The sequence below is a fragment of the Erithacus rubecula genome, assembly GCF_903797595.1.
Source record: "Erithacus rubecula genome assembly, chromosome: 3".
In the NCBI taxonomy this organism is placed as follows: Eukaryota; Metazoa; Chordata; class Aves; order Passeriformes; family Muscicapidae; genus Erithacus; species Erithacus rubecula.
The window spans coordinates 22,583,858-22,609,433 of NC_136689.1; the positions used below are offsets into that span (position 1 = coordinate 22,583,858).

Below are 25,576 nucleotides of genomic sequence, written 5' to 3' on the forward strand. Positions count from 1 at the left end.
AAGAGCAGCCTGTGAGGAACTGGAAGGAAACTAAGAAAGTGACTAGATTTGCAAGTAAAATTTGTTCAGCTGCAAATTAAATTTAGTGTTCAAAATTGCAAGATAGTGCATAAGGGAAATTTTATTCCTCAGAAAGGAGCTGGGATGTTCTAAAACAAGGATGGCTACTTTGGAAACACACCAGGCAGAAGTTCTCCCTGAGCTGCCTGCAATGCTGGAGAATACATTGAAAACTAAAGAAATAAATTAAATTAAAATACATAGAAAATGAGATTAGGAGCATTACTAAGTCTATTATAATATCCATTCTGTGAAGCATGGTGAAGTCCTTGCCCCAAATTCATGTTCAGATCTGGACCATTCTGGAATTGTCAGCTCCAGGTGGCTGCCCCATGGCACTGCACAGGAGTTAGGCTGTCCCCAGTGCTGCGGCAGCCCCGGAGGCTCAAGAGTGTCCCCAAGTTTGGAGCAGAGCTGTCTGTGGCTCCGGGGGCTCCAGCTCAGCTGCAGCAGCAGAGGCAATGCCTAGGCTGTGTCAAGTCTGCCAGGACAGAATGACTCTTCAGAAATGTTTCGACCAAAGTTGAGCTAAGAGAATTTACACATCCCACGCTTTGTGCTGTGAGGCTTTGAGCCTGGTGCCTGGAAATAGAACGACTTGCCACGGCACGAAGTCGGGGGTGCAGGGTCCCTCCCTGTGCAGGCACTGGGGAGGAAGGAGTCCTCTGCTAGGCACTCCACAGTATTTTAATTAGACCCCAATTAGCTTTTCTTCCCTGGCCGGAAAATTTGAAAGTCCAGCCAGACAAATCAGATTTCTAAAAATGGATGAAAATACTTAGGGAAAGGACTTCTGTGCACTAGGACACTAAAAGATGACCTTGTTTTTTAAAGGGATGGGAGGTGGAGGAGCAACACAACTGATGAGTTCAAAATGAGAACTCATACAGATACTGTAAAAAACTTACTTTCTGTTTTTCAGTAAATGGCAGGCAAATGATAGACAAAGACAATGCATTTAGAATTATTTTTAAATAAACATTTGTTTCTATGGTGCTAACAGATGTGACATCTAGTGTCATCAGGTAATTTTGAGGCAAAGAATACAAGAACTTTTATGTGGGTAATGGGAAGAGTAACATTTGTGCTTTTTCCTACCTTAGTAAAGTTTCCTTCCTTAATATTTTGCTTACTGGGTTTTTTTTCCCTATAATTTTCTTTTCCATAGTTGGGTCTTATGAACTCACCTTTTCACAGATGAGGGCTAGGAAGAAAATTCCCACATGACGTATTTGTTCCACAATTTCCAGAATTGTATTTTCTTCTGTGGTATCTTGCTCTGAGGGCTATCAGAGATAAAGCATCAAACAGTATCCAGATCCCTACTGCAGCTTTTATGTAATGTTACATATTTCCATTATTTCTCCTTCTTTTCACAATTAGGTATGTCTAATATAGGTATTTTTGACTCTGGCTTCACTGCAGTTCACTTTGTGTCTGTCCCAGGCTGGGCTGCTGCTCATAATCTTATAATGTGCTTAAAGACTAATTTGGAATGTCACATAATGTAAAGGTAGCTTTTTATTTGTCTGTGTCGCACCTGCCCTTTATGTAACTAATGCTTGTGAAAGGCTTTCATAGTTCCTTCAGGTTTCTAAGGGCAGCACAAAGCTTTGATTCTAAGTTAAAAATCCTTTGAGGCTTTAAGGTCTCATTAGCTTTGCACTCATTTCTGCCCCTGTGCCAGCTTTCATCCAGAAGCTGACTTCTCTTTGAATGCTTGAGCCGATAGTTTTTAGATTCCTGGATCTGGTGGCTCATTGTAGGTCGCATTAGTAGAAGGTACTTGAATCCTGCTCTAAAGAGAACTTAATGAATCTTACCATCAGCTGAAGCTGTATTTAAAGTATTTTGATGAAGATTTTTTGGTTGAAGTATAACCAGAAAAAAATGCAGTGTGTTTTGGAGCCTGATATGTTGTTTTGTGTTCGACTCAAAACATACACTTTTATTGCTTCTATATACCCATTAGTGTTACTAGTCATATTTATTGCTGTGTTGATTTGGCACAGCCTGATTTTTGGTAGTGGGGAAGGGCCACTGAAGTGACTTCTGTGAGAAGCTTCTAGAAGCTTCCACTGTGTCCGACAGAGCCAACCTCTGATGGCTCTGAAGATGGACATCCTGCTGGCCCAATTAGAGAGGCTGGTAATGCCTCTGTGATGGCATATTTAAGAGGAAAATCAAAACAGGGCTGGGCAGTTCTTTCCCAGGGGGGTGAAGTCTGCTGCAGGGGCGGTGGTGGCTTCTCCCTCCCAGCGCCGTGCACAAAGGGAGGTGTTAATGTGGCCCCACCGCCTGCTCAGTGGGGCAGGGCTGCCTGGCCAGCTGTGAAAACGCAGTGAGTGACTCTCCAGCATGGAACCCTGGCAAGATCCACTCCTTGGTGCGGGATCCTGCAGGAATTTTGAATTGGTGGCACTTGTTGGCAATGGTACCTATGGGCAGCAGCTTTTCTTCTAGCTGGGGAAGACAAGGAAGGGAGAGCATGTGAGGGAAAACAACATGGTGGCTCCAAGGTCAGTGGGAAAAGAAGGGCAGGAGGTGCTCCAAGCACTGGAGCCAGGATTCCTCTGCAGACCATCATGAGGACCATGGTGAAGCAGCTGTGCCCCTGCAGCCTATGAGGTCCACGGGGGATGCAGAAACCCACTCACAGCCCATAAGAAAAGCACTCACACCAGAGTGGGGGGATGCCAGAGAAAAGTTGTCATCCAGTGGGAGACTCGAATGGAGAGAGGAGCCCTTGCTTCCATAGGCAGAGAGAGAGGGCCCTTGTTTCCAAACTAGAACAGCTTATTCTTGAAGGACTGCACACTGTGGACAAGTGACCCATGCCACAACAGTTTCAAAAACACTGTCCTTGGGAGAGACTCAGGTTGCAACAGTTTTGGCAAGACTGCTGCTTGTGAGATTGGGGCCACGCTGGAAAAGTTCACAGAAAACTGTCTCCCCCGGGAGGGACCCCATGGCATAGCAGAGGAAAGACTCCTCTCCCTGAGCCAACAGCAAAAGATCTCTGGTGACAATCTGACCAAACCCCCACGCCCTGTCTCCCTGTGCTATTGCTGGAAAGGAAGGAGGGGCAGGGGACAAAAAAAGGTGTTTCAAAGGCTTCTCATTTCTTCTCATTATCCTCCTCTGACTCTGTTAATAATAAATTTACCATATACTTTTAAATTTGAACTTGTTTTGCCCTTGGAGTGTTTTCTCCCAGTGTTTATCTTGACTCATGAGTCCTTTGTCCATTTTTTCCCTCTCCTCTGCCTAAATGTAGCAGAAGAGGGTAAGCAAATGGCTTTTGTGGGTGCCTGGTGTCAAACCATTACAACAACCAATCAGGAAAAGACAGTCAATCAATAAAGTGCACTGAGCTCCTTGAAAGATTAAGATGAAAACAGCAGAATCTTAGAGAATACAAAAATACCATGCACATTTAGCACCACAGTTGGATCAAGTAACATTTGGGAAAAACAGTGCATTTCATGGACAATTGAGAGCCATTATAGCTGAATTAAAGCACAGTTTGCCTAGACCAAAACAAAAATTTCAGTAAATACAGACCAATGCTGAATCACACAGCATCCCCAGCAATTGCAGTAATGTTTTGCTTTTGAAACAAAAAGTAAACTCTTAGATTATCTAATTTTTTAAAATGGAATTCATCGTAGGTAAACAAAATACCTGGAATGAGTAATTGGAATAAAGAAAGCTAGATTTTTATAAAATTGGTACACAGTAAGGTGCTGGAAAGGGTGTGCATATGCTTATGTTACTGTGTCTGGTTGTGTGTGTTTGTTTGTTGATTTTCTAGAATACACAGGGTATTGAGAAAAACACTTGGAAACATAAAAACTAGAAATCAATGTTGCTAATTTTCTGTATTTAATATACAATACTTACTGCATTTTTATTCATTTTACATTTTTAGATAAAAGAAAAATATAGCTAGAAGGGTGAAGCAGTTTTAAATACAAAACTAATTTTTTTGCCTTTTTACTTTTCAGTAATTTGGGAACTAAAGAGAACTAGACACTGTGAAAATTTTTATTATATTGATTTTCATACTGAACCCTCAGCACCCAACAATAAATACACAACTTTGCTTTTCTTGCACTGCCAGCAGCAAAACGTTCAGTTCCAAAGGACTGTAATTCTGATATAATACATTATTGATAACTTTCAGTGTGCCTTAATTTCATTCTGCTGTATTGACACATTAGTTTTGCAGTCAACCATCTTTACAGACCTGTAAAATCTAAAGAATATGTTAATATGGTAAGGTGCATGCTCCGATGAACTTCAATGCAGTCAACCTAAAGTAGCCCCAGCTGAGGGTGTTCTTAAAGCAGAAAGCCCCATAGGGTGAAATTTGGGACACAGAGCAGGCATGCAGTTAGATCAAAGGGCTTTGTTTGAAAGCTTGCAAAGGGAGCTCTAGAGTGTCTGTGTTACTTCCCAACCATTCTGTACAGCAGAATACTTTTTCCCAATGTGTACACGGTAATCAGCAGCTGTGCAAGAAGAGGAGAGAGTCTGCAAGATTTCCTGTACAGCAATGGTGCAAGACTTCTATATACCACAGTTCACATACTGTAGCCCCTTGATGTCATATTGATGACTAAAAGGTAAACCAGTATATTTGAGTAACAGTTCAAGAAATTGCTGTTACATTTTTCTGTACCTCTGCAGGTGATACTGTATTTTATACATAGATGATTTTAATGCTGAATGCAAAGAATGTAAAGAACACTGACTAGTAACTATTAAGCACACAGAATAAAAAACAAAATGATGCACCTTTAAAAGAAACAGTAACACACGCACCTTTTCATGTTTGTACCCTGATTAAAAGAACATCATGAATTTCAAGTATGAAATGATACAGTGAAATCATGTCCTGTGAATAAGTATCAATGGTAGTCTAGGTAGTACAGTTTGCACTGTTAAGTAATTTTCCACCTTGCAAAACAGAATCCTACTGCATATGTAGGTAAAGTGACTTGAAATGATAAAACCTGACATGCTAACTGTTGCACTGTTACAGACTGATACAATTAGTCAACAGGACTATGCTGATTTTCACCAGCTGAATATATGCCCTAAGGTGAATGAAGAAATGTATTCCAAACCTCTTTGCACGCTTTCCTTGAATTATGAAATCCTAGACAACTCCAGAGCAAATGGTATTTTATGACAAAAGTGGTGAAAAAAAGAGAGAAAAAAATAATCCTAACAGCATAGAGGCTGGGTTTTTTTGGGATTTTTTTTTTTTTTGGAGGGGGAAGGTTTTTTGTTTTATTTTTGTTGGTTGTGTTGTTAGTTTTGTTTTGTTTGTTTTGGTTTTTTTGTGAAATGACACTGAGAAATGAAGGTACTGAGAGAGATTTTGATTTGCTAACAGATGTTGGTCTGGTGTAATATCAATTAATAAAGTTTCCCTGGATGTGTCTCAGAAGCTGTCGTCACTGTTCAAAGTATTCTGTAAACCTGAAACCATGAGTTTAATAATGCCTTTTGAGAACATAACTCATCTTGAAGATTCTTAAACCAGTATCTCGTGGGAGTTACAAACAGGCTTAACTTTATAGGACTTCTGTTAATTAACTTCAGTGGGATTTGTCACATGGAAGGTAGGCACACATGGAGCAATAAGAACTGAATCTTATTTCTGATACATTTCTGTACCAGCATCCTGCTTTTCTCCACATATCCCAATGCCACTAAGAAGTGCAATTCTGACCTTTTGTATAAAAAAGCAATGGATAGAAATTTTTAGAGAAATAATGTAACTAGAGTTAAGATTTTTCATCACACATTACAACTTACATAGTATTCCTGCTGATTTACTAAGCTTAAGTATCTTTATATATACCTGAGCTGCCCGACACTGAAATTTGTACACTTACAAGGCCAAATTCTTGGTTTAATTTAACTGTAGTCAGTGAAATTACAAGAGTAAATCATGCTAAATGATTTTAAATACTTTGAATCTCCAACCCTATTTCATGCAATTATCCACGCACAAAAAAACCCCCAAAACAAACCACCACCTAAATTTTCTGCCTTTATGCTTTTGCTTAGGTAGCAATCTTACTTCAAGCCCAGATGGGCAACTTTATCACTGCAGAAAACTTTCTTCAGTTACAAGATGCTGCCCAAACTTGACCTCTGGCTTAAGCATCTGGAATCAACAGATACCTGCCAGGCCTTCCACAAACTAACTAAAGCCAAAGGCAGCCTATGTAATGTTTTTTTTCTAATTTTAGTTTTTCAGACAACATCCCCCTACTATGTGTAAAATTAGCTCTACAATAGCATTTCTGAGTAATCTGGTTATTCCTTTACATATTAAAACAAAAATGTTCTGAAGCATAAAAAATACTAAATCTGAACACATATACTATTCTGGTTGCAAAATTCAATGCACAGTATGATGCTTATGATTTTTTCAGACTGTTCTATCTTCCTGCCTCTCTAAGAAGCTAGCTTCACTTCAACAACCAAAATGTATACTAAATGCAAATAAACAATAAAGCAGCAAGACTCAACACATTTTTTTGCAACTACCCTTTCACAGGACTAATGTGTTTTCATACAAAATAATATACTACATTATAATAGTAATAATTTAGATTAATGTCAAATAACTTGAAGATAAATGTGTCCACATTTTCAATAAACACAGACCCCATTTACTGGTGTCTTGGTGCTGTTATTAACCATGTGTCCTCACAATTACAGTCAGTTACTAAAAGAAAGCCTTTTTCTGCAAACACTTTTTGTGAGCAACTACACTCCCATGAGTAAGCCCTCTCTGCTCTGTGGGACTGCTCAGCTGAGGTACAGTATTGCTGTTTTTGCAGACTTAGGCCTTCAGACTGAAGAGTATCAAGCTAGTGAGGAAGTACAAATACACACTGTAACACAGAAAGTAGAAGACAGACATACAGATGAAAGCACCCTGTGATGCCTTTGGGAGTTACAGTATAAACATAATTTCCAAAGTATACAGTTCCAACTTGTAACACAGCATTTTGAGGGTATAATTTTTCTTTAACTAGAGCATTCAAAGACATTATACTTTTAAAGCTGTTCAAAGTAATGCAGCAAAATATTATATTAACAATAAAATTCACATGAGATTCAAGGGCAGATAGACCACTTAAATGAATTGGAATAAAATGGACCATAAATACATTAATCTGAATGCTTGTAAATATAAGGAAATTAAAGGCTGCAAGGAACGAATTAATGTTCATCTGTGGGCTTGGTTTCAGTGCCAAAATGATACAGCATTGTGCAGAAAACAAATTCTATTGGCACCACTATATTTTCCCTATCTTAAGTGTTTTAAAACATGTTTCTTGCCCTAGCACATGAATGCCCTTGCCTATGAATGGTGACTGCCTTAGAGTCCTTGAGACTCTTTCAGTCCATGTGTCAAGTGGAACTGGCTCTCACTTCTTACCAAAAAGCACCATCACAATGTAAACTTTGCTCACATTGCTGTGACTCCACATAGGTTATTGCAGGAAGGGAGTTCAATCTCCTGGCAAAGAGATTTTGAACACTGTGGAGAATAACAGGTTTTTAACAGCACTTAATGGAAGGCAGATGCCGTGGATGTGGATGTTGAATTCTGTTTGTTGGAACTAAACAGAGACAACTTCACTCTCATGACCAGTGACAGGACTCAAAGCTGAGTCGGGGGGGGGGGGTTTAAGCTGGACATTAGAAAAAGGCTCTTCACCCACAGGGTGACTGGGCACTGGAACAGGCTCCCCAGGGAAATGATCACAGCACCAAGCCTGGTTCAGATGTTTGGACAACACTCTTAGGCACATGGTGTGATTCTTGGAGTTGGACTCAATGATCTTGGTAGGTCTCTTCCAACTCATTATATTTTATGATTCCCTTAGTACTGACCACCACAGAGTAATCAAAATTTTAAGACAGTGCTGCCCTTCTCTCTTTTTGAGATGGTAAACTATAAGGTAATGCTTTTCTTTTCAACTTACTACACACAATAGAAAGCATAATGGGAAGGTGAAATACATCAGAACAAAGCTGGAACACCATAGGGTTGCTAGACATCTAAAGAGAAAAAGCCTCTAATCTCATGATGCTGCAATCCTATCACGTTCTGATAGGTAACTTCAGTTCAAAATATGCTTGGCAACCAATACCTTCACACAAGCACATCCCCCCTGAGCTTACATAAGCCACCTTCTACAGCCTCACATCCACAAACTTCTTGCCAGCATCCAATTTCTGATGTACATTTTGTTGTAGGTGCAACCCATGGTTACAGCCACCTTTCTTAAAAGGGACTCAAAAAATCCCTGCAAGAAATCATGGCAGGTTTTGGTCTTACTAGAAAAACATTTATTTAACCAGCATGGGGACTATTTCACAGTTGCTCCACCTCATGCTGGGAGGAATCCTCTTCCTGGGAACAGTGATCTTGGGGAAAGCAAGGGGAAGTGGAGTTAGTGGTAGGAGACTGGCATAGCTAGTCTTGTATCCATCAAAAGCTTCTGTGTAACAGGGGAATTATTGTGTGCTCTTGTAAAAATGTGCATCACAGACAGCTGTTCAGGCATCTTGTGTACTTAGTAAATGATCTTCTGAATCCAAACTTGTTTTGGCTGATCAACTGAACATTATGTTCAATTTAATCTATTCTAGATACTGCTTTGCTTGAACCAAAAAGTGTGAAAGTTGCACACGTTTTGCCATATTCTACTGTACCACTTCCCTGTTCCTAATGAGAAGCCAGGAAAATCTAGAGTACAAATCACTGGCTGGCCAAGACTGGAAGCTGCAGAGTCACAAGGCAATAATTTAGCTCAGGCACTTTGGTGGTAGTGGAAGCACCAGCAGGGTCAGATATAAATGATAGGTAATTGTCAATTTTCAATCTGCAGGAGGAGTCAACTTTTAATGCATAACACTGCACACTAATAGACACTGTCAGTGGCTCTCCTGCAACAGAGCTGTACAATCTCCAATGTCTGCAGCTGAACTACAGGCACTGTGTCTGTGGACAGCTTCATCTGCTGTCAAGCTGTCTCATAAGACTTTTTTTAATATCTACCCAGAAAAAGCTCAAGCTTATGCAAAATTTAAAAAATAGAGCTGTTGCTATGATGAAGAAGTGCACTGGAACTCACAACTTGAGTTGGCCTAAATATCTGGAACCAAAATCCCGTTCATGAGTCTTGCTTTATCATCTTATATAACAGGAGAAAACAAAACAACTGGAAAAAAGTCTTCCCCCTATGTTCATATGTAACTTTTCTATGCAGTCAGACTCACTTGCCAGCTCTCCTACTCTCTGCCCACTTTTTCTCTTCCCATCACATCACGATTTTCCTCCTTTATCTAGCTACTCAAAATTGATCCTAACATTAAAGAACTGGGGTTTTATCTTTTTTTTTTTAAAGGGATGAGAATTAGCATAACATGATGTATGTGTGAAACATGGAATAAAATGAAGGGCTACGTATCATTAAACATTGATTTCAAACCCTTTAGGAGTAATTGTACAAATAAATCTGTCAGTCTGTGAAAATTCATTTTCCATTCAGTGACAGAGACAGTCTGGCTTTAACATGAACATGTCAATGCAAGCAAGTATCCATGTAAACACTAGAAAATGTGGGTTTTTTCAGGCATGTGGATGGGTTTAAGGTGCAGAAAGCTACCAGTATGAATGTGAATTTGGCTTGCTCAAAAATGGACAGTGAGCTTGAGAGCTTTGCAACACATCATTGTAGACACCAAAGTAAATCACAAGTTTCATGTGATGTGTTTTCCCATCTCCTTTCAAACAGTACAGGTTGCTTTAGTGCAAATGAACATTTAAGTGGTAGTTTGAATAAATTCATACACGGATGCTTTTCTTCCACAAAACCCTACAAACTTTGCAAAGTCAGTGAAAAAGTATCAGTTTCAATGCATATTTAATGCACATTGTTTGCATTTACATCTCTCACATCAAAAATATGCTCCTTTTTACTCACCCTGACAGTATTTTCCAAATAGTTCCTTAAAAATCTCCTTTCTAATCTTTACCAAGTGTCAGCTGTTTGTGGGTGCCTTTTTTTTTCTTTTTCAAAGAAGGCAGTCTGATCTTTTCTGGAAACAAAAAATCTGCTCTACTACAATCATCAACAACCAAAATACTATAGCAGGAGTTCTTTTTACTTTCTCTGGCCTTGCAAAAGTCTCATTAACATTGGGCTGGATGAAACCCATCAATATATCCCAACACAGAAAAAATATGTAATGTGAAGGGAAAAAGACTACATGGTTAAGGAGTTTCAATTTATCTGTGCTGTTTTGCACAGTCTTTCAATGAAGGCTGGAAAACTGAATATTGCAGAAGCTTCCACAGTACTTTTAAGTCACTAACTTTACTCACAGTGACCTTGGGTTTTTCTGCCCAGAAAGCAAAAGGCTCATGTGAGAATGGTGCTGGTTAATTTTAGTTTCTGATGAGTACATGAAGAACTGATGGTATCTAGTCAGCCTGGAAAAATCACTTTTGAAAACAAGTTCCCACTTGATTCAGTTCTGTTTGGGTGCCTATCACTGAATTAAAAACATACACATAATTTTTCAGGAATACTTTTTAATGGAAAAATATATGAGTTTCAAGATTTTGAGTGTTACAGCTAAAGTAATGATTTTCAGCTGGTTTCTCCAAGAGTCTAATGAGCCACTTTTCATATTATTTGTGCACACTACTCTGAAGTGGTCTTTATGGTTCTTACATTGTACATATATATTGCATTTTCAGTATGCAATACTTGCTAAACTTCAAACTAAAGGGAAGAAGCAACACTTGGCAAAAGTATTTGTCAGTTTGTATGTCTACATCTTTCTTAATGTCCTAGTTAATTAAAATCAATGAGAAAACTTCTGTTTTACACAAATTATTGAGATTTCACGGTTACAGAGTCTAGTCCAGAAACTAGAATTATATTACAGCCATTATCTAATAATTTGCAAGACACAGATAGATAATAAAACAGCTCACAAATAAAACCTCCATTTGAGTCATACAGCCTGTTAGGCTGTTAAAATTGTAGTCATGTTTTTGTACATCTGAACTGTACTTGCACAAAAAAATGATATGAAAATAAAACTTGGAAGCTTAAACATATAAAATCCCATTTCATTTTCTAGAGATTGTTTCTGACTTTTGTCTTCATTGAAAGTAACCTGCATACTCAAGGCTTAGGAATCAAAAGGAAGTAAAAGTATAGCTTATTGATAGTCAGTTGTTGAAGAGTTCACCTCTCTGTGAAAGTAAAAATGTATTTCTTAAATTTTCCCCCCACTACTGCAGTTTGGAAAAATGCTTTTTCTAACATACTAGTTTCAAGAAAATAATTTACACATTAAAAAAAGTGTGAAATCCTATTACATCACAGAAGATCTTGATATTCAGAAGCAGTTTTGAAGCAATAAAATAAATATGTTAGGTTCCTAAGCTTGCAATCAATTCAAGCTTCAAGCATAAAACAATAAAATCACTCAAATAGCCTAGTAACTTCTAATTCATATTGTATATAAAAGTCAATCTATTCCCAAACCTACTGTATATGAAAAATACTAGCCAAGTGGTTCTACAAAACAGAGTTCTTAGAATAAACTTCCTCATTATTCAAATGTGTCTTATACATGGAACATAATTAATTAATGTGGCCTTTTACACCAAACTGTGTGGTTTCTGATTCATGTATGTATTTGACAACTGATGTCTTTTCAGTTGTGAGTCAGGTAAGCACTCCGAGTTTGCTGGCTAAGAGACCAAAACAGCATGTTTTCTCTTTATTGTCCATATTAAAGTCTAATACCTAACAGCAGAAAGAATTATTTGTATAATAAAACATGCTTCTCAAAGACAGTGAGTGAGCCTGTGAAAAGCAGCAAGGCACAATATTTTCTTCTTATTCACCAAAGTAACCACTGGTTATAAAAACAAATAAGAGATACCATGCTGGAAACCCTCCCCTATGTAGAAGATGATCAAATGCTGCAGTTTAGTGATTCCTTTCATCAAAAGCAATATAGCCCTGAATTTCTTTTGTTTTGCAAACATGACACTGAAAACCAATAATTTTTTTGTGTGTTTTAGGACAGAAGCAACAGGAAAAAATGCTCTACTATTGATCATTGTGAACTAATAGGCTGAAAGAAACCTGGAGTGGGGGCACAGCCTACACAGAAAGATGCACAAATCCTATTTTTAGAATTTTACTAACCACACAGGTGGCAACAAAGGGGTACACAAAACTAAGCTTAAGCAAGGAGGTGTACAAAATTCTTGTCTCACTGTTGGTTGAGGCTGTGGGACTAAAAGAAGCAACATTAGTAATAGGAATGGAGGGGACATTGACACTGTGTAGCTAGGGTAAATTTGAAAGGATCTTGCTGGAAATAGCACCTGTGAGCATCACTGAAACCTGTTTACATAAGGGAGCTGAAGGAGATGAAGGGGAAGGCTGGTGTGAGTGTGGACAGGGGAAAAAGGAAAGGGCTGCACCAGATGGATTGCTATGGTTCAGCAATTAGCACTTCACTAGCTGGCTGTGATTTTTTTCCTTGGCTACTTGGTCTGTTTTTTCTGCAGAATTATGCAGTAGTGGTTAAAAAAAAAAAAAGGTTGGTGGGAGATAGAAACTTCTCCTTTCATTACTTAGAACACCCTGTTCTTTGCTAAGAAGAGCACAGTGCCTGGCTGTGGGTGTTCTAGGAGCTATACTTAATATATCTTTTGTTATTCAGCATTTTTAGGTGCAGTTGAACCACTCCTGTAGAAGAGAACACATACAGGTTTAGACATCACTAAGAAGAACTGCACTCCAAAGTCTTCTTTAAAGGTGTACAAAGAATTTTCATCACAGCACTTTCTTTTTCACTTACACAATTCCTACATCCTACCCATATGGCAGTAATGAGTAAAGATACTAAAATATTAGAGCTATGCCAGTAATATAAGAAGAGCAAGGGCATGGGTTTGAGCACAGACCCACAGCTGTCTGTGCTGTCTAATTATATATATGATTTCTGGCATGGCATTAGCCAATGACAGTGCTTTGCCCAGCCAGAGAACAGGCTCTCTCAGTTTACTAGTGTAAGTGAAGCCCCACATGGTTTGGCAGGGAAGACTGGAATATGATTAAGCCTATGGCATGTCAAATGGAATTTCTTCCTGAAGAGATCTGGAAAAGGAGGTAATTTGAAAAATTGTTGGTCCTTTGAATCCAGGCCCTTGCTACCACAAGGACCCCATTAGAGAAATATTTTCCCTAGCCATGCCAAGATTCTTAGATTTCTTGGTTTTGTTCCTGCCATTCCCACTGGAAAGATGTTCCAGAATGTGACCATTAATGCAGCCCTTTGCAAACTGTTCTCCTGAATACTCTCATTTACAACCTGATCCTACTATATTAGACAACATACAGCACCATGTTGCAGAAGCTCTGCTTCTGACTCCATAAGCCAGCCCCTATTTTTCTCTGCTGCTTGCTTAGCTCTTTGATACTATGATTGGGAAATACAGCTCCAGTAGTTAAATTCTTGATGATTTCCATATTCTCATTAGTTTTTGGGCCAAAACTAACCTTTGGCTTAAAGTATTCTCTCCCCTCCTTCACAGTTTTTACCCTAATAATCTATCTACATTCAGCAACCATATTCTCTATTCTTTAGCTTTGTTAAGCTTAATAGAACAGATTCTTACTTGGAACAAATGCACATTTCTATCTGAGAGTTTTAAGCCTGATTTAGAAAATATCATCTCCTCCTCTACATTTTCACCCTGTATTAGTTGGTGGAGAGCTCTGGGAGAGTTCCCTGAGCAGTTGCTGGGAAGCCACACCAGCTGAATGCCCTGATAAGGTACATATGAAAGATAGCTCCATGCTAGTTAAAATGTGGAATGTGTTTGAAAGTGCTAAACTCCCTAAAAAACTTTTCTAATTGCTACTGTTGCAAGAGTATCCTGACTTTTGGCTCTGTTTCTTGTGCTACTTAGTGTTTAAAAATTTTTACCAAAAATTTCAGTCTGGCCCATCCTTCTCTGTGAATGTTAAAAATTATTCACACTTGGGTCCACTAACCCATACAGGAATAGGGTTGGGACAACACCAGTGCACTGGATCTGCAGTTCCCTGGGTGTAGGAACAAAGAGAAACTCAAAGGCAAAGCCAGGATTAGGTTTGCTGCTGTGACAGCTCCATGGCCTTCAGCTTCCTGCTCACAGAGCTTCCAAAATTCTGATATTCAGGATCTGTGATATCTCTGTGTGCAGATGCTTTGTGCATGCAAGCATGCAAGTGGTCCTTTTAAATTCTGGCTTGTTTAAAGCAGACCTAATTTAACCATAAATCACAAACTTAAATGTCTAACAGTAACAAAAAGCTTTATGCAGGAGACAGGTAAGATCCACTTACTATCCTAGCAGTGGACCATAACCCAGACAGTGCAGATACCTGAAATGGAGTTAACAGTGAAGTTCACCACAGGAGCAAGAGACCTGCCTGTAGAATGGCTTAAAGTTCCCCTGTCACAACTGGAACAGTTACATTGCCCAACTCACTGCTAAGGACCTGCTTCTGCCAAGCATGCCATGGATGAGAATTTAATGCTGGCTCACCACCTAGACAAGATGAAATAGAGAAGAGGAAGAGAGAAGCCTAAGGGACTGTCACAGGAGTAAGCAAAGCTGGCTGCCTCACTTAGTATCAGTTATCCTCATTGGACCAACATTTTCCCCCAAGTCATGTCCAGGTAAATGCATTGAAGTCATGCTAGGGAACAGCTTTGATGCATTTAAAGTATTTCTTTTTTCCCAGTACAGTATTAAAAAAATAAAAGTTTCTTTTCAAAATACTGAAAATATATTTTAGTTAAGGTAAAAATACTAAATATAAAATTTTCAGGTAATATTTAAAATAACTGTGCTATAAAGACAAGAAAATTGCTTGGTTCTTTAGACATTCAAAAATGGCACATTAACCTTAGTGGAGAGGCATGTGCTAGTATTCCCACATGGTGGTTTAGGAGAGAAAGTCATGCATTTCTGCACAGAATACAAGCCTGCTTAGTAAACAACATGTGAGGGATTTTGAGCATTAACGTTCATGCACCTGTGATGCACTGGGGGGTGTTGCAGGTTAGGGAGCACAGTATAGAGTACAATGCAGCACAAATACTTCTCTGTGCTTATTACAGGTATAGGATTCTCTGCTTCTGAACCAGAAATATTTTTTCTTTTTTTGCTTTTGGCCGACAATGAGAACAGGTTGAAGGTGAAAATCTGTATTGATTTTCATTGGCTCTGCTCATGTCTTTGAGCTGGACATCAGAAAATTATTTGGAATGAGATGAAGAAAATACGCTTGCAGCTATTTCCAGAGGGGAATGATGGGTTAGACAATGGACTAGAATGTGTCTGCATTTAAACACACAGAAAGACCATTTGGGAATTGAAACAGTAACAGGACAGTTCTTTGAAACATGCACACATAGCTAGGTAATAACTAGTTTGTGTATGAAAAAACCTAAAAGCTGAGACGTTTATTATGATCATCATCATCACTGTTAAATTTTTATAGAGCAACAAAACGATAAATTAATTCATCCAAGTTTTCAAGTGGGGAAGCACCTGCATATATGCTATGAATGAACAGTAGCTGGATGTATTAGCACATGTATCAGTTAACTGCAGGCTGCAGAGATCTGGTATTTCAATGCCATTCTTTAAATATCACAGAATAATAATAATAATAAAGTACCAAATCATGCTTCAGCAGCTAGAGAGAGAGAGAAATTGCATCATATTTTGGCAGTGACTCGATCATCAAACACTGGCAGCATTCAATATTAGAAGGATAAAATGGCAGCAAAACCGGTCAGCAGCTTCTCTTTGTCTGGAGTTTTCCCAGGTAGATAAACAAAACAAAAACAAAACAAACATAAAGCTGCAACAGGAGCAGGTCAAAGCCCTGGCCCTTGCATTGATCTGACAAAAGTAAACTAGATTCATTTCCATGGATAAGCACATCACAATCCCAAAATAAAAGATAAGTGCATAAAACCTCCAAATAATGATCTCGCTAGGACAGCTACGTGGTTCGTATGGGACAGTGGCCTTGTCAGCTACACGTCTTGTTCATTTATGGTTCATCTTCAGTCAGCACTTATGATGCATTCACCTCACTGGAGTTTTGGCTGGATGACACGTGACAGTCCAGATTCTCCTTGAATTTCTCCACATCATGGAAATATGGGTGAGAGAGGGCAACATATGCAGATATTCTCTTGGCTGGGTTGAATGCTAAGCATTTCTGAAAGTATGAAAAGAAGTTAGTTTTAACTAAAATGTACAGCTAACAGTGCTATCATTGCATACAGCCATTAATGCATATCACTTTCAGTTTATGATTAGTATGAGACACAACAGGTGTGGGAGTCCAGGGTATTTCCCTGACTCCTTTGGGGGTGCAAAAACCCCCCTGGCAGACCCCTCAGAGACCCCTGAATGCTGCCCAGGAGCTGCAGGGGCTAGATTTGGCTCCTTGGGAGAATCTGCCCACATTGAGAGAAGAGACACAGAAAATAATGATGAGTAGAGTGTAAATTAGAATGTTAGAACGTAGATAAATAGGTTTTCTTGAATGTTTATGATAAGGGACACGTGGCCAAGATGGAGAATTTGGGGGGTGGACACCTTTTCCTCCTTCTTCTCCATGTCATCCATGTTAGGTGACACGTTGGCCTCTTGGATTGGTTGAGGTCAGGGCTGGACCATTTAATGAAATTGTATTGTATTGGTGAGGTTTTGTAAACATGTAATACGTAGTACTAACTATGTAAGATGAGCCCTGCCTTCACCAGGCAGATTCCACCATGGATGCCAGGCTGAGCAGACCGCTGCTGGCCAGGCAAAGTGTCCCAGAGATAAGAAATAATAAACTGTCCTTGGAAAAAGAGAAAACTGTCTCCGGCAGTCTCTCTTCGGCGGCTTCGGGGGAAAAATCAGGTTTTGAACCACCTTCGTGTCCCTCTGGGGTGATCTCGGAGCAGAGGAGGAACCCCAGACTGGGACAACAGGGTCTCAGAAGGTGGTGCACAATGACCATCCATATTAAAACAAGCAGTGGGGTCACAGTATGGCCACCTCAGAAATTACATGATAGAAAATTCAAGTATTCACAGTTTATGAAATCCCAGAATACAGGTTTTCTTGAATTTACATGCACAGGACAGCCTTCATCTGTTTACACTGTGTGTTCAGTTTCTCCCTCCAGATCTGTATTCCAGCCTTTGTCCAGCCAGCACTGAAATCTCTACCCCAGTCTTGCATTTATACCTTGTTCTTTTATGTCATTCACTTCCATTTATTATTCTTCCTAATATTGTTCTCTAATCAATTCCTAGTCCTACTTTCTTTTCTTGCATCAGAACTTCCATAATTTAACTTCTGAAATTTAATTCAGTGACTTCCAGCTCTACTCGTCCCTTTTATATGTGGCTCCCAGTCATCATCTCTTTGCCTAGCAGGAACAAATTTCTTTCCTACCTCACCTTCTAGGAAGAGATATTTATCTTTTTCCTCTCTCCCTACCTCCCTCCCATCATGCCTCACACTCACTGTGCCCTCAGCCATATTATTCCTTGTTGTTTCCAGAATCTAATTCTTGTCCCATGTCTAGCTTCAACTTCCAGCCTGTCTGCAAGCACAGCAGATTTTTCTCATAGCAGTATTTCTCCCTTGTCATTTCAAGTGTCCAGATGTAGCCCAGCTTTCTGCAGCTGGGAGCTGCTGTCATGAGGACACTGAAGGATCATCTGCTGCTGAGATAACCTTGGCCAAAGACAGCAGTTCCTGAAGAGCTGCAATCAAGTCTTTCAAGAATTGCACTCTACCTGGCTCACATGAATCAAGATCTTTAAAAGACTTCCAGGGAACAAATTTAACTAGATCTCAACAAGCACAGCAAGAAGCAAACTGATGCAAGGTCATTCCCTATATTCCATTTCAAGATTGAACTTCAGAACTGGGGTCTCTAATATATTTGTAACAATGATGAAAATAGCTGTACCAGCCCAATTCTTCTGCTTCTGTTCAGCCTTGCCATTTGCAAGAGGCAGTAATTGGTGAATTCCAAGTGTCAAGTTTTCAGCATTCAGTGGAAGGTTAGCAGATGTAATCTGCCACTACAGCCCATTTCCCACTTTATATTGGGTCCACTATACAAAAAAAAAAGGTAGATCCGTTTTTGTACTCACAGGCCAAAATTTTTAGAATGGCTCTACATCAGTGACACTACAGTGCTGAGGATCTAATCATAAGGTCTAACAACAGGTCAAACAGATACATCACTGACCCAGTTTCCTAATCTTGAACTATTTTCATCTCTGACACCTCCTGAGCCAAAGGCAGTGTCTTTGTGCTGTTGTTTCACAGATTAACATGAATTGTATTATCTATTAGTGACATTTTTCTTACTAACTCCATTAAAGGGAAACTTCATTTTTTCTTGGCAAGTTGCAGGCACAGTGGGAGCTATCAGTCACATGAGGTAGGAAACAACAAATAGAAACTCACAAGAAGCAAGTCTTTGCCTAATTCATCGATATCTGGTACAAATTTTTCAATAGGTTGTGCAGGTCTGGAAGTAAAAGCATTTCTTGGGAGGGCAACATCATTAGGCCAGTCCTCTTCTTCTGGGAGCCCAATTACACTGTGAAATGAAAAACATAATGTTAGGCCTGAAAACTTATGCAGTTTCCCCTTCATATTGATTACAATGAGTGGCATTTTTAGAGTCTTTTTGTTTAAATGATCTTAAATGTTTTGTTGTGCAGTAGTGCAATAATCTCTGTGAATATAAGCTGATAAACACAGGCCCTCAATGTGCTTGGTAGAAATCATTTTGTGGGTAGCACAATTTTCTGGTCTAAGTCTCAATTTTCTGAGTCTTTTTACTGAAAGAAGGCTGAATGCTTCAGAAAAAAGTTGCTTAGCTCTTGACTGGATGGTGCAACATATGTCACTCCAGGATGATTAAAAGCAGTAAGTTTCAAAGGGGAATTGCATGCAAAGATCTTTTTTCACAAGAATAGGGACTGAGAGGAGTGTGGGTCAAGATGAGGGTAAGGCAATAAAAGGGATGTTTCATAATGCTTCAAAGCTACGTGCAGTAATTGTTTGCCCAAATTTAAACAATTTATTTGCTTCACAATACAGGTTTTAAAGTCTCAGTTTGGAAGTGGAAAGGCACTTGATTATCTTTGTGGTTTTGCTTTCAATTGTATTTTAGTTTTTATTGACTCTTTAAAAGAATATTTTAATTTCTTTAAATATTTTATTTCTTTATTCTTTAAATTATAGAAGACATCTTTACTTATTAAATAATCATGCTGAGTTCTAAAACTAAAATAAATTAAATGGTAGGTGAACCACAACGATGAATTATCTCTCATACATTTCACATTTTAGTCTGATGTTAATATTTTTGGGGTTGAAAACCAGTTTCTGATGGAAATTCTGGAAAAGAACATACATTGTTTGGTTTCAGGGAAAATAAATTTTTATAACCTGTAAAATTGGGAATTTCAATGGAAACGCTGACAGGGTTGGACAAGAAAGGACAGAAAAAAACTGGTGTCACTGAATACTTGGGCCTGCACAAAGGCCAGTGCCACTAGGGAGCAGCATTGACCTTTTTTCTCACTGAGTTTGTTGCAAGGCTGGGTGAGGCTGTGGGCCAACCACACAGAGGTAAATCAGGTTACCCTCAGCCAACATAATGGCATTACCCCACCTCTACCTACATTCACTTTAGATTGTAATTTGGCTCATCTAAAATACCTCTGAAAATCAGTATGTCCTCAAAAATAACAGCATGGCCAGAAAGGCAAAGCAATTACAATCTCAAGACAATTAAAACCTACTACATCTGGATACATCACAGCTCTTGGGAAACACTGAGACACTAAGCTGAAACTGTATGAAGAACCACACTTGCTATTCATCAGGAGCAGGGTGGCTATGGGGCAGCCCCTTGGCCAAAGCCTTTTGATTAGATACTTCAGGATCTGGCCCCATATTAAGTATAATACAAATAGCATCAAATATGGGAGAGTTCAGAGTTTGAAATAACAGCAACATTTAACCTGTCATTCACATGTGTTTGGTTAGTCCTGCTGTTTTTAACACTGCATGGCAGAGCATGAACAGGGCAGAGCAAGCTCAGGCACAGGCAAGGCTAATGACAAGAAACCAGGAGGCACAGCCTGTCAGAAAGGGGTGGGCTGGACAAGACAGAGTAGAAAGGAGAGACATTTTTAGTTACACACACATAGTACTCAAAACCCTGTAACACTGAATGTCTGAGTAGCTGCTCCCACCCTAATGGTCTGGTAGCATCACCATTGCAGTGACTAAGTTTGGGAGTAGCTTGGATAAGTTTCACCTCCTGCCAAAGGTTCAGGCCTGGTCTTGAGAAATTCTCAGTACTTTCCACTCCCATTGATCACAATGGGAGACAAGTCTGTTCAAACCATTGCAGTTTAGCCTGAAATATATGAGGATTTGCCACATGCTGGTAGTGTCTTGGGAAAGCAGGAAAATGTTTCGAGCCATGTATGAGGGATTTACCCTCACACACAGTGGAATTTTACTGACACAAATCACAATGCACATGCCAAGCAAAGGCAGACCACAGCCCCATAATCTGAAAGAATGCATCGGTCCAGAGTGCATGAAAATCCCGAAACTTCCTTCTGTCCAAAGTGATCTCCAGAATGAGTCACTACTGTAGAAAGAAACAACCCTCCTACAAGAAGAGCTAGGCCTAACTGTAGGGGGTTCTCCAGCTGTGAAAACACAAAATAAACACTATTTGGCATAAACCCTCAGAACCCAAGACAGAAACTTCTCAACTATTTAGGAAGAACCGTACAAAAAAAAAAAACAAACAAACCCAAACTTTCTCTTTAAGTCAATGTGCAATAAGGAATTTCTTCTAAATTTAGCACAGCATTTTCTTTTCTTAGTGAATTCTTTTCTGCACAGGTAATCTCAGCCCCTAGGGATGGAAAAGATCCCTGCTGGAGGCTGCCACTAGCAGCTATGCAATTTAATCCTAGCCCAGTTCATTTTCATTTTCCCCTTAAATGTCATAAATGAAAGAAATTACAGCTATGTCTTTTTAAATAGTAAAATATGTTAAATGTATCAAAGCTTCATTTAATAAAGCAGAATATTGCAGGACTAAAGTGCTAGTTTTGGCAGAAGAAGAAAAAGTAAACTTTAAGGACTGATTTTTCTGGATTGGGCAGGAAGAGCTATTTAGCACATGACAAATTAACCACACAAGTGAGTCACATACTCATGGTATGGTATGCAGGAAAGGGAAGTCAACTGTGTGAAATTAAGACCTGCAATTTAGGAACCCCACATTAAATAATGAAAATGTTTAGAAACAGATCCGTTATGATCTGAGAACTGGAAAAATGGTCAAACAGAAAAATTCTTTATTTGCTCAGTTTAAGCTTTTGTTAGAAATTTTACTATCTTTTCTTTGGACTATCTTCAAGAAAATAATGTTTTGGAGTAATACTTCTCTCTCTGTGCTATCTACTTCTTATTTTGTCCAGATCCCTGGATCCTTGCAGATAGTGCAAGAGGCAAACCAGCATTCATTCTCTGCATTGGTAACATCTCTGTGGCTTTGATTTCCTAATTATATTAGATGTACACCAAATCATAAATTTACATGCCGCTTAAAAACACAAAATTGTTCCTTACTCTGAAGAGCTTTTACAATAAAAAGTAATATAATCCTATTTAATTATCATATTGGTAATAGCAGTAACTTAATTTTAGATGAGAAATATTCTACCTCAGAGAGTTCAGAGTCTACCTGCCTCCTTAATGTATTTGACATATTTGAAAAACACAAACTTCTAGAACTGTAAAATGGTTTTAAAAGAAAGTCAATTAATCTCTGAGAGAGCACACGTTAAAATGCTGATATTCCCTCAGTTCTCACAATTACCTTCCAGCCGAAATATGGACTGTTAACAGGCTAGACAACATATTTTAAAAGCTAATATATTTTTGTATGTTTGGAAGTCTTTTCTGCAAAGATGCTGTCAGTAATAATTTTAGAGATTTCAGCTTTTAATATATTCTAGTGCTGTTTTCTGCAATGAAGAAAGAAATAATGAAAAAAAAAATAAAACCTCTGTGTTTGTTTACATGAAGAGAATCTCTTGGATGTAACTGTTAGAGAATATGTATGAATGGTACATGCACAGTATGTTTAAGAGACTTAAAAAGCCCAAACTCAGAAGTCTCATAACTTCCTGATGATGGCTATCAGTTTTGCAGAACTATATTCCATGTTGCTTCCTCCTCCCACTCTGACACAGAATGCACGGAAATATCATGTTGCATATGGTAGCAATAGGAAATATGTTCTAGGAATACTTTGTTCTGGTCACATTATTGCATAAAAAACATGGCAAAGAAATCTCATAGGGTTTCAATGTTAAACAGATACTGACATAAGGCAACTAGTTATTACTTACTCAAAGATTTTTCCTAGTTGATCAACATCTGAATTTCCACGGAAGAGTGGTCTGAAAAAATAAAAAAATGTTTTTAGGATGTGACTTGCTTTAATTAATATGAATTTTTATGTGTCATTGACAGTTGCCAATGTAGGGCAAAAACATGGGTTTTTTTTTGAGACTTCGTATCTTCTGCTTCCATGCTTTATCCAGTCTGTGAGTGAACCTTTCAAGTTTCTTCTAAAACTGGTAACAAAAGGGGACAGATGACACATATTTTTGAATACACTACTTTTGAAAATTTAATCATGCCCTTCTGCATGAATGAAATAATTTTCTCTCAACTAATACTGTCCTATGAATTATATCATTAACAAAATAGTTTTCACTACAAAGAACAATAAAATAGCTGCTAAGAGAGATAAAAACAGAGTGAATGCCATGCAACTCATTAAAACATAATAAAATTAGATTAATTATTATGAATATAAATTGAAAATTAAATTTTTTGCACACTGTATATTGGAAATGTGCTCCTAGATTTAAGGGGTCAAATAAACGACAATGGATTCATGAAGGTCTGTAAACAATGGGGTGTGAAACGGTACAGAATTTACCTTGAAGTAGAGGAATACTTCTGCTGCATAAATAAAGATACATTCAGGAAAGAAACAAATTGTTAGGCTGAATGTCCAAATGCTTTTGAAAAAACAACAGTGACTAAAAATACTTTCAGACACACTTTTTCTTTTCAAAATGCAATTAAAATATTTTTACTTTGTCACGTGTAAGATGCTATCACCCCACAGTGCCAATATAAAATATGAAATTCTGATTTGTATGGTAGTATGGCTGTACTGCCAGCCCTGTGTTGAACTCAGTAAGGTGTGAACAACAGTGCAATTCTATGTTGAAACTCCCAAGATATTCTAACATTTTACTGACAGATGAGTAAGGATCCAGCCAGAATGAGGGATCTGTGAAGATCAGGCCACAGATACCATGTACCATTTTGGTTCAACAAATAGGAGATTACTCCAAGAAACACGACACACGCTGCAAACTGAGATAGTAACTTGGGTTGACTGACAGCCAGGCTGCCCTTTCTTCTGGATCTGTCTCTCTAAGTACACAGTATGTTGTAAACTCATGGATACAGTTTCTAGAAGTGTTCAGCTGAGACACAGTGGCTTGACAAACAATGCATAATCCCACGCTTTCACCAGCAGCCTTTGGTTATGGAGAAACACCCATTCTCCTGCCTCTCTCCACATACTCCTCTTCTGTCTGACCCAAGTTCTAGAACACCAGTGACAGCCAAAGACATCCTTTCACTGTGCTTTTCACAGGAGAAGATCTCTCCCATCTAGAATGGAGAACAAGGAGTAGTCAGCTATGATCCTTCCCCTCTCACTGACCATATGCAATTCAATCAAATCTGATTTGAAACCATCCGATATGAGATTTGATCTGATAGGGTAAAATGTGGTAGCCTGTTACTTGTCCAGCCTGTTAGGTCATTCATTTTGATTGTGAATAAACCCATTGCAATTCATACTTTGGGATTTCTGGGTATTTTTAAGCTTTAAGGTATATAGCAATACTGCCTTCTACAAAAACCCAAAGCATAACCCACTCAGACAGGAGCATCTGTCCTAAGTTTGGGGCCTGATTTTTAGAATATTCAATAGTTACAATCCTAGCACTGCTTGTGGCAGCTGACACACTCTGTATCTTCCAAAGTCAAGCAATATTACAAACCTAAGACATTTTTTTTTAACTACTGCTTGCAACTATTAACATACAGCTACTTTGAATTTTTAATTTCAGCTCCCGCATTAGATTATTGGGGCCCTTTAAACGAACAAAATCTACACATTCAAATAATCCTATCTATGCAAATGGAAAGCTGATTTAATGTTTTTAAATGTATGCTGAACCTTGCACTAATGTGAAAGCCTGGCAAAGGCAGCCTTGTTTGCAAATCACCTTAGGCAGTGTCATGCCAAAACAAGTACAATTCTTGGGATTTTTAAGGAAGGTTTTTCCCATCATTTCTGCTGTCTCAAATTCACTAAGGGCTGAAGCAAGAATTTAAATTCTTTTGAAAGTATAATTATACAACACAAGGTGACCTTCCAACATACTTTGATATTTCATCATAATGAAGTGTTATTAGTTCATCTTTCAGCCTCCTATCCACCCCACCATCATGACTACAACAGGATGCCAACTCCAGGTTAGGCATCACTACTATAATGAAATTTGCCTCATGAATTTTGGCTCGAGGTTCAATTGGAATATCAGACAGATGATTGGGGAAATAAATTTACCTAATCAGCAGCTGTATGAAGTTCTTATTTCACATTTTGGCACTAGCTATTCTTTTGCAATGACTTGACAGCTCTGCGAGTCCAGTACACCTAAAAACTTCCATGTCAAGACAATTTTTTAAAGATTCTTAAAGGTGGACACCAGCTCTCCCACCACCTTTGAATTGAGAACACTCAGCAGCCACAGCAAAGTAAAATTTCACCTTTGTTCTTGGTATCTTTCACCTGACTCATACACCCACTCACTCCCTGAGGTTTATTTATGCAAGCCTGATCCAGAAGTCCTTTCTTCAGCATATATTCTCCTCTCTGTGATCATAATCTGTGTAAGACCAGTTAAATTCTGGAGCCTGATTTTGTAGCATTCTTCCTTTTTTTCTTCAGGAAAGGCATGAAGCTGGGTTTGTGTCCCGTGGCAGGGGATGTGAATCTGTCGTCCTGCTTCAAGAAACACCTAAAATCTGTGAGTACATGTATCTCAGGAAAGAGGGACATTCCCATGGATGAAAGAACTGTCCATGGGGATGTACTTGTCTTTTGTGTGGTTCCTCAATCCTCTCAAACATCCCTACTTTCCT

The 25,576-nt window shown here is 38.7% G+C and overlaps 1 protein-coding gene and 1 long non-coding RNA gene across 4 annotated transcripts in view; one reads left to right on the forward strand and one right to left on the reverse strand.

The window, feature by feature from the left end:
- The first annotated feature begins 3,778 nt into the window (after positions 1-3,778).
- LOC306799681 lies at positions 3,779-15,861 on the forward strand. Its single transcript, XR_013773662.1, has 2 exons — positions 3,779-15,253; positions 15,285-15,861. It is a non-coding gene; the product is annotated as an uncharacterized lncRNA (long non-coding RNA).
- Positions 12,155-25,576, reverse strand: part of CDK6 (cyclin dependent kinase 6) — a 126,238-nt gene continuing 112,816 nt past the window's right edge. For all 3 annotated transcript variants that reach the window (XM_079301037.1, XM_079301039.1, XM_079301038.1), the window contains exons 6-8: positions 22,684-22,734; positions 18,692-18,827; positions 12,155-16,427 (exon numbers count right to left, since the gene is read on the reverse strand). In XM_079301037.1, the coding sequence (XP_079157163.1) occupies positions 16,281-16,427; positions 18,692-18,827; positions 22,684-22,734 (334 nt within the window). In that variant the 3' untranslated portion in view covers positions 12,155-16,280. The remainder of the gene's footprint in view (positions 16,428-18,691; positions 18,828-22,683; positions 22,735-25,576) is intronic.